General features: G+C 40.8%; 1 protein-coding gene across 2 annotated transcripts in view; it reads right to left on the reverse strand.

Moving 5' to 3' along the window:
- Positions 1-17,107, reverse strand: part of prkcz (protein kinase C, zeta) — a 225,110-nt gene that overhangs the window by 116,852 nt on the left and 91,151 nt on the right. For both annotated transcript variants that reach the window (XM_049581679.1, XM_049581680.1), the window contains one exon: positions 9,288-9,373. In XM_049581679.1, coding sequence (XP_049437636.1) covers positions 9,288-9,373 — 86 coding nt within the window. The remainder of the gene's footprint in view (positions 1-9,287; positions 9,374-17,107) is intronic.

The raw sequence follows: 17,107 nt of genomic DNA on the forward strand, positions 1-17,107 counted from the left end.
TGACGTCCTTGACCTAGCTGGACATCTGCCCACTGCTCAGTGCTGCAAGAGATGTAAATGTAATCTCTGCTCCACTCTGGGATTACATCCACTCCAGGATTTACCACATATTTAAATCGAGTTGTCGAAAAGACATGGCATGTAATGCAGCGATCTTTCAGCCTGACCAGAGACAGGTTTCACCACATTTTTAAGGACATACAACATACTGAATGGTCAGCCACAGGAAATAGGAATAACATAATTCATTGTATTTAGGTGTAAGGTGTAAAACTTCTGTACGCAGCAGCCATCAGACTGAAACTAGCTCAGGAGTGCACCCTTCATTACATGTGTCTGTCATGGGGAAATGCTGATTGTGGAGGTCCAGAGTCCTGCAGCTGCCTGCATCTTGGGAATAAAAGGATGTGTAGATGAGAAAGGCTTTTATCGATTGACAGTCCTCCCTCCAGCCCACCAGACAGCATTACAGATCATCTGAGTGCCTGGAAACTGACTGACCTAATATTCTGGGAAATTATGTGCTGTCTGATTCACCTCAGACAAAGACAAGTTATCAGAACAAACTGCCCAATGACTTTGGCAGCAGCAGTGAAATCAGGCTGATTCAGCAGCAAAGGACAAAACGACACAACAAAAATATCAAATATATTTATCAACACCACAAAGTTGTGCTGCTTCCATAGAATCACAGACACGACAGGCAAGAGGATCCACCACTAATCATAAAGCTAGTACAATAGAGTAATGTAATGGAAATTTCCCCTCACTGGGCTACATCTATTATAGCCTGTTTCTCTGTCCCTCCTCTCCAGCCACACTCCCTTTCCCCAGGTCTATTCATTGCCATTCTCCATCCATCCACCCTCGAATTTTCCCTCTTTTCTCATCACCTGACTGCCCCACCTATCTGCACACCTCTTCCCACTTCCCTCATCTGCTCTGCAGTTGCCTGGCCGTCCCCCCCATCTGCACCTCATTCCCTCATCGGCTTCTCAGTTCACACACAAGCCCAGTAGACAGTATCACATCTAAAAGGTATTTATGTTTCTGTGCGTCCACCTAACATCAGCTCTCAACCTGATAGCACAGTGATAGAAATGAACTCTCAGCTCTCCCTCTCAGCTCTCCGCAGCCTACTTGAACCAGCATGACTTTCTGTTTGGATTTTCTATCCCGTAGCATGAGAGGCTGGTGTCAGTCATCCCCTAATGTGGTGCCTGTGGATGCTAACATCCAACATTGACGACTGAATCCTGCTTCATCACGTGGGAAACAGGAGCTAAAGAGACCCCATTATGTCTAATGAGAGGGATCCACAAAGCAGCTTTCTCCACTGCAACATCAGGGGCAGAGGGAGACGAGGGAGGAGAGAGCTGGAGACCGACATGTATAGAGACTGAGAGGGAGGAGAGGGATGGAGTGAGAGAAGGGAGGAGAAACCTGACCTACTTCTCCTTGGCTTATTTATATGCTGAGGACAACATGGTGAACCAACCAGAAGCCTGGAAGCTGGCATAGCAACAACAGTGAGAGAAATCCCAGTCTGAAAACCAACTGGTTAGCCATACGAACACTTTCTGCTAAGTTATGAATTCAGAGTAAAACAATATCCATGGAATTCTGAAAAACTGTAACCCTGTCTCCTAAAATGTAAATCCATATGCATAAGTAAATCTGTTTTGTAATTTTGGAAGGTTATAAAACAAATCTGCAAAATCTTCACTGTTAACCCATTTCTTTCAATTTCCTGTGATCTCTGAGACCTGTCAACTGAAGCATGATTAGTTTATCTGTGGTTCTGTTTGGGCAACTCAAAGCACTCAGTTAAAGTTAGAGGAAAAATACAGATTTTTCAGTCACAGTACGCGGTTAGCCTAGCTTAGCATAGAGACCGGAGACAGGGGAAACAGAACAAAAATCTACCAACAACTCCAAAGCTCACTAGTTGTTTGATATGTGTAAGACCAAATCTAAACAAAGACAATTTGTGTTTTTACAGTGTGTAACATGCTGCAGTTATTTCTTGATAAACAGCAAGTGCATTGACTTTGTGCAGCTTTCCATTAGCCCTTTTTTAGATAGGAATTGTGCAAATTTGCAGGAAAGCCCAATCAGTCTTCTTTCAGCATTGGCAGTATAAAAACAAAATCGTGGAGGGTGGCAAAATGCCGCCTACCTACTTTTGTTTATACAGAATGCGCCTTTTTCGGGGCAATGTGGGGGCGTGAGCAAGTAACAAAACGTGTAGCTCAGCATGTGACGTAAACAGTGACATGGGAGGGAAGCTGTGGCTAGTCAGGCGGCGATTCTCTCGGAAATCGGCCTGTTCTTCACCACCCCCGTCATCTGACGGTTAATGGCCTCTTCATTTGCGAGGGCAAGGAGGGCATGCAATGCCTTGTCTCCCCAGTTGCTCATTCAATCAACTACCTTTCCACCTCCGTGTGTATAAACGCTCGCAGCTGGCCGGCAAATCAGCCCAACATTCACAGAAAATCTGGAAGTGTAAAAGGGGCTATAGTCTTGTTGTCACTGTGAGGTTGTCAGGTTTGGTACTGTATTGTTTGTACAGAAACTAAAACCAGCTGATTGTATCTGGCAACCTGCACAGACATGTTGGGCACACTTTTAAACTAATAAACAGTTTCAACAACAATAGTATTGCCAGATGTTGCCAGAAATTGTGATTTAGGCCCTGATCACACAGAAAGCATGCTGCAGGTTGCAAAACACAAGCGCACTGCACTGCCTTTTTTTTTTTTTTTTTTTTAAATTGAATGCCACTAGTAAAAAAAATGCTTGCTGGGCCTTCATATTGTTGCCTGGCAACAACCCCATCATCTACTTACCCTAATCCTCCTGTGTAATCAATCTACTGTTTATTTATTTATTTTCAATCATTTCACAATAATTGGTATGTAGTTTTTAAAATGGACAGGTACAGAGTACTTGCTGTAGCTCTGGTTGAGGATGAGAGGCTGTCAGGCAAACAGTTTGTTGGGCACAGGGAAACGGAGATCTGTGTGGGCACATGAGACCCTAAAAAAAAGGGCAGATCAAAGGCAATATCGCCAGTTGGTCCAGGAGCTTTGCCTTAGTGATGGCCGTTTCATGCACTTCTATGCTTCCACACCTACTGTTTTCTATTGAGATCTTGGCAACTGCTGTTTGTAAAGTTGTATAGCTCTGGGTATCCAGTAACCGCTACTACCTTCATTGTTTACCACCTATAAAATTGTTGTGGTGACTACCACAGAAGACCCACCTCTCAAATCATCCAATTGGACAATGGCAAAAAAGCACAGATGATGTGGGGCGTTTTACAGTTCAGAGTTCAGAGCGCTGCAAAAACGTCAGCAGGCACCTAGAGTTCAGAAACCTGAGGTGTGTAGCAGTGCAAAAACAGCATGCAAAAAGCTTCATTCTCATTAAAAACAATTACAAAAAGCCATCTCCAGGTGCTAAAATGCTTTCTGTGTGATAAGGGCTTAAGGCAGGAATTATAGATATACTATGCAGGAATGTGTCTATTACTACTCGAATACACTATTGCCAGTGAAAGTGGAGTGAAAGCCAACCTCAGATTCGCTGAGCTTGGCATTGCGCCTCGCTATATCTGCGCTTCTTCCAGCACCATGTCTGCAATTTTCATGGCTGCCTCTTGGATGTGTGCTGCTCACAGTGTGGCACCTGGTCACTACCTTTTTATAAAGTCCATGGGGCCTCATTTATAAACGCGGCATACGCACAGAAGAAGACACTTTCTACACAAACTTTGGGATTTATAAAAAAAAAGAAACTGACGGGAAAATGTGCGGTCTTCCACAGGAGCTCTGACCCATGTGTACGCACAAAAACTGTAGACATGAGAAACTGCGACCCCTGTGGCAGAAAGAGAAAATGAAGAAATGCTGTGATTTTGATATTACTGTGTAAAATAAAGAGAGATATGACCTCTCACACTTTATTTATAAAGAGCGCATATGCAAAAACATGAATAAACAAACAAACATGTCTTTGACTGATAGTCCCTGGTGTGTACACATAAAAAAAACATGAGTTAGGAGACTAAATTTAAGCTGATATCTTTATTTTTAAAGAACTCCTCAGGTATATTCTATAATCATTAGATAATCTGATGAAGTTTCGTCTGTGAAATAATGATGTGAACAGTTGGACAAATCGAGTGTATGCTGCTGCCGTTTTTTAGTTGGGCAGATACGAGAGCAGAGTGTCACTGTTATCATCTATGAGCCAGTATATTGTGTTTTATAATGTGTTTGTTTTATGGCTGGATCTATGCACTGCTTTGGGCTTGGCGTTACAAAGGAGCACCTGCAGGAACCAGCTGTGCTGGTGCTGTGCTGCACAATGTGAAAAACGTGCCACTACCGCTTGACACAGATGTTAGCCCCAACCCCGAGCCCTATCCCCGGGCATTTGAGCCAAATGCTGCTGCTGCACGCCAGCATCTGGATGCGATGCATCATTTATGAAGTCAAGAGGTATTTTAAGAAATCATTTGAGTCAAGAAAATCAGATTGTTTTTCAAACAGCACCTTGGCAACTGTATCCCCCATTTAGAGTATTTATTTCAGACACTCACTAAAACCGTCTGACAGTCAGCTTGAAACATTCCTGTCTAAAAAAATCACCGCAAATAGCCTTAACACCTTAGTATCGGACCACTTCACTTCTCTGAAACAGTCTGAGGCAGCAGCATTTTCAGCATCTGCCCCCAGCTGCCACTCCGCTGCATTTTTAGCCTTAGGAATGCCCATAACAACATTTTCTTTCTGTTACCAACCTCCCCAACAAGAACTTCAGCTTCACATTGTGTAAAGTTTCATTTTTTACCTTTTCTTGCTACGTTTACCAAGCTCTTCTTCGTGCGGTTTCTTGTCAATGAATATTAATTCAGGGCATTTCACTAGCCATTTATAGGGGTCTATGGGCTGGACTCACCTGCATGCTGTGCCCATAAACGTCCCAAACTTAGCAAAATAAGAGAAAAAGAAAACTACAGGCAGAGAGCAGAGTCTATGTAGATAAATTAATTGCCACAAACTAAGACTGGGTTGTAGGTGATGATTGGGAGGGATTACTTTTGTATGAGTCTATCATCGTTTTTTTAGGAAAATCCTGCATAGTATTCACCAGTTACACACAGTTATACACCAGTTTTTTACTGTTACACAGCTAATGTTACTTTTAATTCCTTTCCTGTATACATACATTCAATGAAATTAAAAAGGGAAATTCTTTTAACGTTCCTCCAAAATATTTGGTATTCGAAAAAACAAACTAGTAGTATATGGATGCATTTGGTTGAAACTGTTCAGTTAAATTGGAGTCAGGACATCTAAACAGCATAAAGTAATAGCAACACTGGTTTAGCACAAAGTACTAATGTACAGTTTACCTATGTTTTTTATGCTTGTAACTTAAGTTAGATTTTAATAACTAATGAGTTGTGACTTAACTTGGACTTGAGCCATTTCACTTGAATCAACTAAAGCTATTCATTCCCAGAAAGTCTACACTTACAGTGGCATGAAAAGGTTTGGGCACCCCTGGTCAAAATTTCTTTTACTATGAATGGTTAAGTGAGTAGAAGATGAACTGATCTCCAAAAGGCATTAAGTTAAAGATAAAACATGCTTTTCAACATTTTAAACAAGATCGGTGTATTATTTTTGTTTTGTACAATTTCGGAGTAAACAAAAGAAAACGAGCACCATGCAAAAGTTTGGGCACCCCACGACTTTTGAGCTCTCCTTAAACTTTTACCAGGGTCTCAGACCATAATTAGCTTGGTAGGGCTATGAGCTCAGGGCTACGAAGTACTGACCATGCAAGTGGCCCAAACTTTTGCTTCAGGCCCTTTTCCTTCTTTTGTTATTTTGAAACTGTAAAAGATTGAAGTAAAAAAAAAAAGTAATCTCGCTTAAAATATTGAAGAAATGTGTCACCTTTCACTTTTTTTTCCTTTTGGAGATCACTTCATCTTTTTTTTACTTAGCTATTCACAGTAATCAAAATTTTGACTAGGGGTGCCTAAACTTCTGCATGACACTCTAATTCCCAAGATCAAATGTGTTTTAACCAATCAGACAGCAAGCCATCAAGTTGCAGCAGAGAACCATGAATAACTAATGTTATATTGCTGAGAGAAAGATGAAAATTTATAAGAAAAGACAATTTTGTTCACATAGAAAAATCATGCAATGGTCACCAAAAAAACAAACAAATGGTAGTAAAATGTCAAAGCTGAAAATTACAGATGGAGATGTAACAACATAAATAAAATAAATACATATAATAAATAAATAATAAATACATATTTTAAAAAGCATTCATGACTTCAGTAAATTTAATATATTATTCCTCTGTTGTTAGAAGGATTGTTGGTGTAAGTGTTGAGCTAGACTCAACTAAATGCTGCACTACACACCTTCAAAAAAGACAAACAACAAAAACACATTCTTTGACATAATGATATGATCTTTGCTAAAGCTAACACGCCTCACAAAGGGAGGGTCCACAACACAAAGGTAAAGCAGTGAAGCCTGATCTTCTTTGTTCGACTTCAGAGGAAACATATACTTAAGGTACTTAAGGCCTGGTTGAAATAGCATTAATGTCTGTCTGCTCCCTTCCAGAGTAGTCATTGTGCATTACGGAATAAGAGCACTTGAAATTTGAAGTCCTGTTTCAGGCAAGCAGGGTGAGCAGCTGGAGCTCTGCATCTTCTTCAAGAAATTGATGAAAGCCAACATATGCATTCAGATACCTGTGCATGTGTGTGTGTGTGTGTCTGTCTGTCTGTCTGTCTGTCTGTGTGTGTGTGTGTGTGTGTGTGTGTGTGTGTGTGTGTGTGTGTGTGTGTGTGTGTGTGTGTGTGTGTGCGCGCGCGCGCGCGCGCGAGTGCGTGCGTGCGTGCATGTGTGTGTATGGCATGGAGCTGAGAGCTGAGATGAGACAACTGCTAAACAGGCCATAACGAGGACACCATGAATTATGCACCAATATCCAGATAGCTTAGCTGGTGCAATGACTTGATTACCTGTCATACATTATTCAACTGCAATATGTTTATGACATACTGTACTGTAAACTCCACACAGATACAGAAGATACAGAAAGACACCAGTACTCTCCACACCCAAATGTGGGTAAGGGGAAAATAATGGCTATGAGTATTAGAACAAAAGAGTATCATGCTGAGTCAGCATCTAACTATGACAGATGCTACTCAAACACAGTGCTGAAGGACCTGGTGAACCACAGGGTATCTGCTATAAAAGTGTTTTACTTTCTAAAAGTACATATCACATGTTCGAACCTATCAACACAAAGGAATAATGATACTGGACCTTTGTGCAAAAAGTAATGCCAGTGTTTTTATATTTCTGTAGGTCGGCACATAGCAACTACAGCATGGTTCATGTTAGGGAAAAATCATGCTTATGGCAAATTTGTTGTGGTTAAGGTATCTCCAGGCTTAGGTAACTAAAAGTTAAGGTTATGGCTGTTAAAAAGGGGAACATTAAGTGCATGGAATGTGATTATGTTTTGCATTGGTACTTAACACTGGCATTGGACAAACTGTGAAGTTTATTAAAAACACAACCTGCTGATGAAGACCATGAGATGGGGTTGACATCTTTCGACAAGGCAAGTATGTGGATGTGAGTCCTCAATTCAGATCTTTCGTATCTTTTCTCTAGCCTAACACCACCAGACAAAATCACAAATGTTAATTAATCTTTGACCTCTGAATTCATTTTTGATTTTCAGGGGTCACTTATTAACAGACTGTGACTAAAATACCTGTGTACTCATTGGATAGACTTACAACCAATCAAAGCAAAGAAACGTGAAGTAGCTTTAAGGGATACATGCAAGTTGGGACAGTGCTTGGACTATTTTCGAGCAGGAAAAATTGGCGGCCTCATCACAAACTTTCTCAAGTTACAGCTAAACACTATACTAAAATGTGTTTCTCAAAAAATCCCAGGTGGAAAACCAACAAAGCAGTAACACAATCTTGATTCATATTTGATCAGCGCTGCCTAGTTTGACAGTTTGACCTGAGTTACGTGAGCCTAGTGGACTGAAAAAAGGCCAGTGATATTCCTCTGTCAATCATTTTATCAAACCCACCCCATATTGGATAACCGGTTGTGATTCGCCTGCCCAGGATCTGGCCTGGTGGAAATCCATTTGAACAGGAGGGGTACCAGGACATGAGACATGCGCTTGCAGATTCATCTGGTTCCCAGGGTACCTTTTCCCAAGTAACAAAACACTTTCATGCTCGAACGCTATTTTCTTTCCGCTGCTTTCCTGAATATACAGAAGCCTGGTGTCAGACTTTGAATCACTGCCAATTTCAGATGTCTTCAAATGATTCAGCTAGGTATGGTGTTGGGCTTATTGATGTAAGCCAATCAGAGCTTTGTGAGGAGTGGGAAACGTCAACTTCCTGAGTCAAGGTTAGAGTCATTTCCAAACATAAATGCGTGAGGATGACATCAACGCAAGTTGTTCTAACTCTTACAGAATTAACGAATGCTAACTGCTTCTGTGTTGGCTGCAAAAAACACTGATGGCACAGACATGCTGCTGGCTATGAACACAAACTTGTGCCACTTCTTCTAGCAGGGCTAGAACTGGCGATTATTTTCATTGCTGATCAATCTGTGGAATGTTTTATTGAGTAATCGATTAGCTGTTTGGTCGATAAAATGTCAGAAAATAGTATAAAGTGTCTATTAGTGTTTCACAAAGCCCAAGATAATGTCCTTAAATGTCTTTTGTCCACACCCAAGGATATTCAGTTAACTGTTAGAGAGGAGTAAAGAAACCAGAAATTATTCACATTTCCCCCATTCAAACCGACTAATTGATTAAAAATTAAGCTGGTGCTTAGTTTAATAATTGGCATTTAACTGATTGATCATTTCAGCTCTATTTTCTTGTTCTGCTCATTCATAGCTTCTCTAAATTCTTTGGCAAAATTCAGTGGGGGAAAGACCAGTTCATATTAATTCTAAAATTGGTCTTTAGAATTCTGAAGATACACCAAACTTCACCCTATACTATATTACAACAAGGATAAAACATCATTTTAAAATGTTGTGTGTCTTCCAGCAACATAATCCCCTGTATCCCCAGTGAAGACGGGCTCAATTAACTGAACTGGCGAAAGCATTGTTCAGGCATTACTGCATGATCTCCCCAGATGGGAGTGTGTATCAGTGAGAGTTGAAGGCACTCACCCTGTTAAAGCGCTTGGCCTGAAAGAGGTGTCCGTTGACTCGGTAGAGTTTCCTCCATCTTCTGGCCCCGCGGCGATAGATTGATTCTAGGAGAGAGAGAAAACAGTTGTAGAGTACCAACATGGTGAAGGACTGTTAGGATGGATGTGAGCTACTACAGGGGAGAAAGACAGAGAGGAAGGGAAGAGTTGGAGAGATAGAAAAGAGTGAGAGCTGAGGGAAAGGTCCTGTGGCTCTTCCTTCACCAGAAGTCTGATTTTAAGTGGGGGGTAGACACACATCAGATTTCTCTACGATGTATACGCATGCTCACACACACACACACACACACACACACACACACACACACACACACACACACACCCAAAGCGCCTGCCTCCCTCACCACTACTTTACTCACCAGTCTACTCTCTTCTTTCACCCTATCCCTTCATTTTCCTCCTTCTTCCCCTGCTTCCTCCTCTCCTCAAGATCTCCATCCCTCCTTTTCTTTTGCCCCTGGTGATGAATGGACTTATTAGTGCTCCATAATTCTTCTTATTCAGGTGAGACCATGAAGGTGTAGCTATTTATAAAAGGAGCATGTAGTCAGCTATTAATAAACTTCAGGGCAGAAACATGCACCAAGCGCTGTGCTGAAACTACTGTTGTCAAATCAAACAATGATTTAAGTGATTCAAAAATATTCTACTCTCTCACATAAGGTTTGCTGGGATTCATCAATATCATGATCTGCTGAAACAACCCTATCAGACACATTATTAGGCCCAGTCCCCATTTCATATTTTTTTTTTTGTTTGTTTTTGAGTGTCTCTTTGCCCCTTTGTTACTGTACAAGGGGTAGGGGTTGAAATCTACCCCTGTGAAATTGGACTACCCTTCAAAACCCTGATAAGTCAATATCATCATCATTGATGGCATTTCTGTAAACAGATCCAACTATGGCAATAATGGTATTATCACAATGAAATTTTCCATTTTAAAAAAAAAAGGATGAATGCTAACGATTCCCTCACAACAAGTGCACAAGTTTCATGCTATCAATCAATCAAGTCAAAGTCTTAAAATATAAGAGAACACTGCTTCATTACCAGGCTACTAGTGGTGCTTTACAGGCTAACATTAATAACCCATGCTCCTATCCTGCCAGCCTGAACTGGTATTAGTGGTAGGGCTGATGTACAAATCTTTGCATCAAAATAAAACTTAAAATATATTCTCCTTTACCTGAATTAAGTGCATAAATACATGAGATAAAAAGAAAGTTTAACAGAGAAAATAATTACACCGGAGAGATTCAGTGGTGGGAGGTTTTGTGCCACGGACCATGAGACACCAGACAAGAAAAAGAAGCCCAAGGCTTTCTTCACTTTTCCCCTCTCTGTGCTTGCTTGTTTTGCTTTTAGGTAGGTCTCTTCTCTTTTGGCCCTCTGTGTACGGGCCCTGAACTCCGAGGCTATCCTGAACTCCTCTGAATTCCTGAGCCACACCAAACCTACTGAAGGCATCAGTATCCAGCAAACTCCAGGAGACAGAATTCTCAATTCCCCCCAGCCAAGCGGAGGCGATCTACAATGTCATCGCCCTACAGGAAGCAGCCTAAGCAAGAAACGGCGGAACAACTTTCGTCCTGGCCATAAGAACCATCAGGTGAAGGACTTTTTCCTGTGATTATGCAGTATAGTAAAAATGCTGAAATGCTTCCGGAATAATCCTCTGAAAATCCCACTGATTGGGGTCTAAGGTATCATCAGCTTAGTAGTGATCTCCTGTGTTTCCAAAAGTTAATACACCTCACCCAGATATCATTCAGTGAGTAAATCTGCTATACAGTGGTCCTAAGTCATTTGCTCAGTGATCATCACTGTATTTATTTATTAATCTATTTGTATGCCAGTAGTCAATAGATGTCTGTGTAGTTAGTAGCTTGATAAGCCTTTAAGTTATATAAAAAAAACTTAATTAAATAATTTCTATGTATGACATAGTATGGTCACTGTTTATGAGTCAGCCTCCAGAATTGGGACTGAATTATTTTATGTCATCATTTTCCCTTTAGGAAGGGTCGTGTCCTGAGGTGAATTTCATGTTAAGTTAAATTCTGTCATTTATAATAAATACTGGTTATTTGTGATAGCCTGTATTTGAGTGCTGCTTTATTTTTTATACCAATTAAGGTGTTCAAGTTACATTATTTTGGTGCCTCTTGAGGCTTATTAATAATTGTTACATATTTTGGTATCCTTTAGGGCTGCATTATTTAGGATTTCTACATGCTGGCCTTCAACATTGTGAAAACCTGAGCAAACAGCTCTGGATGTGTCTCTGTTCCCTGGGTTTAGTCTTGTGTTTGTTAACATTTACTTTGCCTGGTGGTGCAAGGTTTAAATGCTTAATTACAAGTGGATGGTGCCAATCAGTGGAGCTCCACACTGAAACCAGCAACAAACCCTGTACCCCCATACCCTTTGCCACATCTCCATGAACAATGAGCCATTTTAGATGATGGAGAGTGTAAAGTACTTTGGAATCACCTCTGACAATCAACTTAGCTTTGAACATCACAGTACCAACATCCGCAGTCAGCAGAGCCTCTCCACCATTCAGAAACTTAGGGCACTCTCAGCCACATCCCACCTCCTTCTCCTCCTGCAGGAGCATCATAGAACCCATCCTTCTCTACAGTTCCACATGCTACTTCACCATGTTCACTGTCACCAACAGGAGCAAACTCCTCAAAATCAAACACAATGTTTTTTAAAATCATTACTCCCAACCTCCCAGCCTTCACTGACACTGTCATCACACGCAAAGCACTCACTATAGCACATGACCCCAGCCACCTTCTGATCTCATCCCATCTGGCTGTAGATACAGATCTGTTTTATGTCAAAAAACATGCTGCAGTCAGAGCTTTGTGCCCTCTGCCATCACCGCTCTCAACAAACTGTAGCAACAATAATCTGGACTCAGGTTTTGTGTATTATGTTCCTTGTACTTGTGTTTTTGTGACTGATGTTAATTAATTGTTCTTATGTGTTCTTGTGCAGTACAATAAATTATCTATCTGTCTAATCAGAGGAAGTACAGACTGCACAGTCTAGAAATGCAACTTGATCACCACAGAAATGTTGTCATTGTATGTTGCTGCAAACCATGGATACTTTACATTTGTACAACATTATGTAGAGGTTTAGGCATAAAACCTATGGTCTATAGTTAGGAAAAGATAATGTTTAGTATTAAAATACCCTATTTTGGGGGGCACAATCCAGGCTGGAAAAGCAGTGATGTAACAACTGTTGTATGTGGCACCATCTCTGCTGGACAAACAGCAATGGGTCACTAAAAAGTACCACATATGGTGGCTAAAGAGCTGCTTAAAAAACAGTGACAGGTTGCTACACCACAACCAGTTTTGTTGTTTGTTGGTCTCAAACACTGGTCTGCAGTGTGACAGGTGCCTTGCCTCAGACAGTCTGCTCATACACTACATCACTTTAGAAATGTTGACATGATACATATGAAACATGTATATGTAACGTATTCCTGGTTTCTTCTGGCAACTGGGCTGAGAAATGCCAATTTGTATACCAAAAACTGTTCCCACTATCTGTATATACTCCATGTATGACTCATGAGGGATACTATAAATCCATATGGAATCTATATTTTACAACAGTTTTGAGCCCCAATCACACAGAAAGTGGTTGCAAACGCGAGGCGCACCGCATTGCCTTTTTTTTTGCCATTAGTAAAAAAAATGCTTACAGCATCTGTTTGCCAGCCTGGGCACCACCCCATCATCTCTTTACCCTAACCTTCCTATGCAATCAGTCTATATTTTATGTATTCATTTATTTTATTCTTTTTATTTTACAGTAATTAGTATCTAGCTCCTAAAATGGGCAGAGTACTTGCTGTAGCTCTGGTTGAGGGTGAGAGGCTGTCAGCAAATAGTTTGCTGGGCACAGGGAAACAGAGATCTGTGTGGATAAATGAGACCCTAAAAAAGAGGGTGGATCACTGCGAGTACCACAAGTTGGTCCAGGAGCTTTGCCTCCATGATGGCCGTTTCCATGCCCGCTGTTTTCTATTGAGATCATTGTTACTGCGGTTTGTAAAGTCGTATAGCTCTGGATAATCAGCAACTGCTACTACCAGTTTCTCCTCCATTGTTTACTAATCATCTCATTGGACAATGAAAAAAAAGCAGAGATGATGTTTTTTTAATTCAAGGAGTTCAGAGCGCTCCGACAAAGACGCCATGGGCCTAAAGCGTAGCAACACAAAAAGAGTGAGCAAAAAGCTTGATTCTCATAAAAGAACAACTGCAACAAGCTGCCTCCAGCTGCTAAAAACAGATTTCTGTCCTCATAGTTTACTTCAGTGATAATTTGGCCTTTGAGATTCTGTCTCATGTTGCATCAAAAATGTAGTACTACTAATAAAGTACTGAAGTACTAACAGATACCAGTAGTTTCAGCATGTCAAAAGCAGGGCTGGGCAAAGTTACAATTCCACACTTAAATGAATGGCTTACTGACTCAAATAGTATAGCTTTACAACCCCCAACCAGATATAGAAGTTCAGTCAAACATGCCAGCCCACAGTCCAATCCAGATGTCCGGAGGCCATGTCAAATGATATAATAAGCCTGATTACATGTTGTATAACCATTATGCATCATGTCTGCTTGTATTAGTTAGTCATGCTCTAATCATTCTCCAGTGTGCAGATGATCACTCACTTACAGGCAACCATTATATTTCTATTAGCAGCAGGACATTTTGATTTCAGGGTGTAACACTAAACAGCGCTTGAAAAAGAAAACAATTTGATTTGATGCACTAACACACAGCAAGCAGTAGTGGACATCAAAAGGAGATTGGTAACTCGCTGTGATGAACAAAGTTACATACATATGAATAGACTTGTTGATGTCTAACCAATTGGGCATCATGCAATCATTGTCCAATACTGATATGGTGAAGAAAGCTTGATAAGACTTACAACAAAACACAACTATATTTTAATTTTAATTTTTAAACTTAACTAATTCACATGAGACATTTGTCCACAGACACCACTAACTGTATTTGAATTGGTATTATACTTGTCTCAAAGAAGAGCTTAGCTGTCCAATTTTCTCAAGGCTGGTTCAATAAAATTCAGAAAAACTGGAAATTTGGGGCTAAAATAAGATTCGTTCATCCCAACAGATTGAGTATTCCTGGTTCAAATCCAAAAACGTGCATATTAGCCTCTAAAACTAACACCACACAAATTGTGACAAAAAGCAAGCCCTAAACTAGAATTACTGCCTCTCAGTTGCATGCCTCCGCAGACCAGCCAAGTTGCAGTTACAGTTAACATCCATTTCAGTCCAGACTGAAGATATGTAGATATGCAGATATGTAGCAATGACAGTTGACAATGCTTCAAATATGGATGTTGCTGCATAGAAGCTACAGATTCTAAAACGTGGATGCTTCACACCCATCTTTAACATGTCAGCACAGAAGATCTATACAGTCATCACAGATTCACAGTGGGCACCCAAGATTAGTGTCCCCAGTTATTGTGTACAAGTGGACGTTTGTGCCAAACTTGAAACTTTTTTCAAAGGTCTTTTTGTGATATCACTGTCATGAGAAGGAGACGGATGCAAGGCCATGGTGACCCTGACTTCTGACCACTAAAATCTAATCACTTCATCCTTTAATCAAAATGGATGTTTGAGCCAAATTTGAAGAAACTCCCTCAAGGCCCTCTTGAAAAATTGTCGTGTTCATGAGATTGAGACAAACCAGGTTACAGTGACCTTCACCTTTGACCTATGATCACCAAAATCTAATCAGATTGAGTCCAATGTTTGTGCCAAATTTAAAGGAATTCCCTCACAGTGTACTATCGAGTTCATGAAAATGGGATGAACAGACAACCTGAAAACATGCCTCCAGCCACTGCTATCACCAGTGTGGAGGCATAAAATAAATTTGGTAAGATTATTGTTTAGCCATTGAGTTCTTTACCAAAAATGGTTATCTCTCAAGCAGGTGCAGAGGATACGTGCTAGTGTACCATTGGCTATAATCTTTGCAGCATCTTCAAGTGCAAATTTCTGGCCAAGACACAGGCAATGTAAGACAATGCAGTAGGCCTTTGTCGCCCCTAGTTCTTTGATGTCGGTGTGTCTGAGCCTTTACACGTTACAGTGTTGTTACCCTAGCAATCCGAGAATGATCAGTACTACCTCCTCACAGTGCGGCCCACTGAGCAGGCACACAAGAGACTTACGGCAGTCAAGCGCTAGCAAGTGCTGTTGAGCATCTTACTTCCACCAGCTGACTGGCTAACCTCTGGTTTAGCTCTCCGCTAACTTGAATGGGGTTAACATAATTCAATCTTGCAGCTCTTCCAGACATTCCTCATGTTAGTGGACAGAATGTATTCAATTCTTATAGTGAAATGAGTCATTTTTGCAGTAGTTTTAATGTTCAAAAAAATGTATTCACTGATTTGGAGACATCCCTTTTCGTAATGTAAGTCAATTTGAAAAAGTCTTTTTGGAACACAGGCCATCATATGACGGACCCTGGAAATTGCAGTATCACTGTTTCACCACTACGAAAATTGACTTCAAAGACTGTCACACTTCCTAGGGGCCTGCTACCAATGCGATGGCTGAAGCCAGCTATACAACAAGGTTATGCATGTGAGACTAGACAACAGCTGATAAATATGCACTCGCCACCAACTGGAGAGGGGTGTGAATTACCTGGAGTTACTGTAAATCACCCTCAGTGTTTTAATCTGTCAAAATGAAGGAAGCATTCAGATTTTTCTGTCATTAAAAACAAAATTCTGTCACTGATGTAAAATATTAGGTTAACACATCCATTAAACCCTCCATGCCTGCTTAACACAAACTTCTTTTAAACTCCATGCCCCCAGTTTGTACCACAGACTGTCTGGTAAAAATGTAAAGTCTCCGATCTCGGTTGACAATATCAGTATAGTGACAAGTGAACTTCATGTGCAAAATCAGTGGAGTGCTCCTTTAAAGGGGATAGAGTAATGTCATTCATATAAGCAGCAACGCAGCAACTTCAAGTACTGACTGATAAACCTGCTGCTATACAAATCAATACATTATCAGACTACTTAGATCTGTTGCCTTTTGCTGTTTGCCACAAAAAAATCACCACAGCATGAAGTGAACTGGTTGGCTGAACCACATCAGGCGTTGCCCTCCTGACTCGCACTAATTATTCACTAGCTCCTCTCCCAGTGCCTCCCACTGTCTGCACTGGTTTTCCAGTCTGGTTGGTTGTTCCAGTAATGGGTGCGGCTTTGATATCCTCCTCCACTCACTCATTTTTTGCCTCTGTTGCTATGGTAGCCACAGCCCACCATATACCAGCTATTGTTAGTTAGCTGTGAGGATGTCAGGATGACATTGTCTGCAAGTAAAAGTGCATCTCAACAACAAATCTCCTCCCTCTCTTTATCTGGGAAAGGATTCTACCACTGCGCAGAATCAAGTTGAACATACTGGTAATCAGATTTGCTGTTCATCTCTTGAGCAACATGGGTGCAGAGCTGTGTTTTCATGCCCTGGGGTAAACCCTCGTTCCAGATGGTTTTAACAAGGAGGCTCACATCATCTTTAATGTTTAAGCTAAAAATCTGTTCTTTTTTCTCCATCACCATTCTTGGCTCTTGTCTAAAATGTACTACACTGACATTATTCCAGCCCAAAAAAAACACAAGTCGCATTTTCTTTTTTTTGGCAAGCGATATTGACAAGCACATTA

This window comes from Epinephelus fuscoguttatus, linkage group LG7 (genome assembly GCF_011397635.1).
Source record: "Epinephelus fuscoguttatus linkage group LG7, E.fuscoguttatus.final_Chr_v1".
Lineage (NCBI taxonomy): Eukaryota > Metazoa > Chordata > Actinopteri > Perciformes > Serranidae > Epinephelus > Epinephelus fuscoguttatus.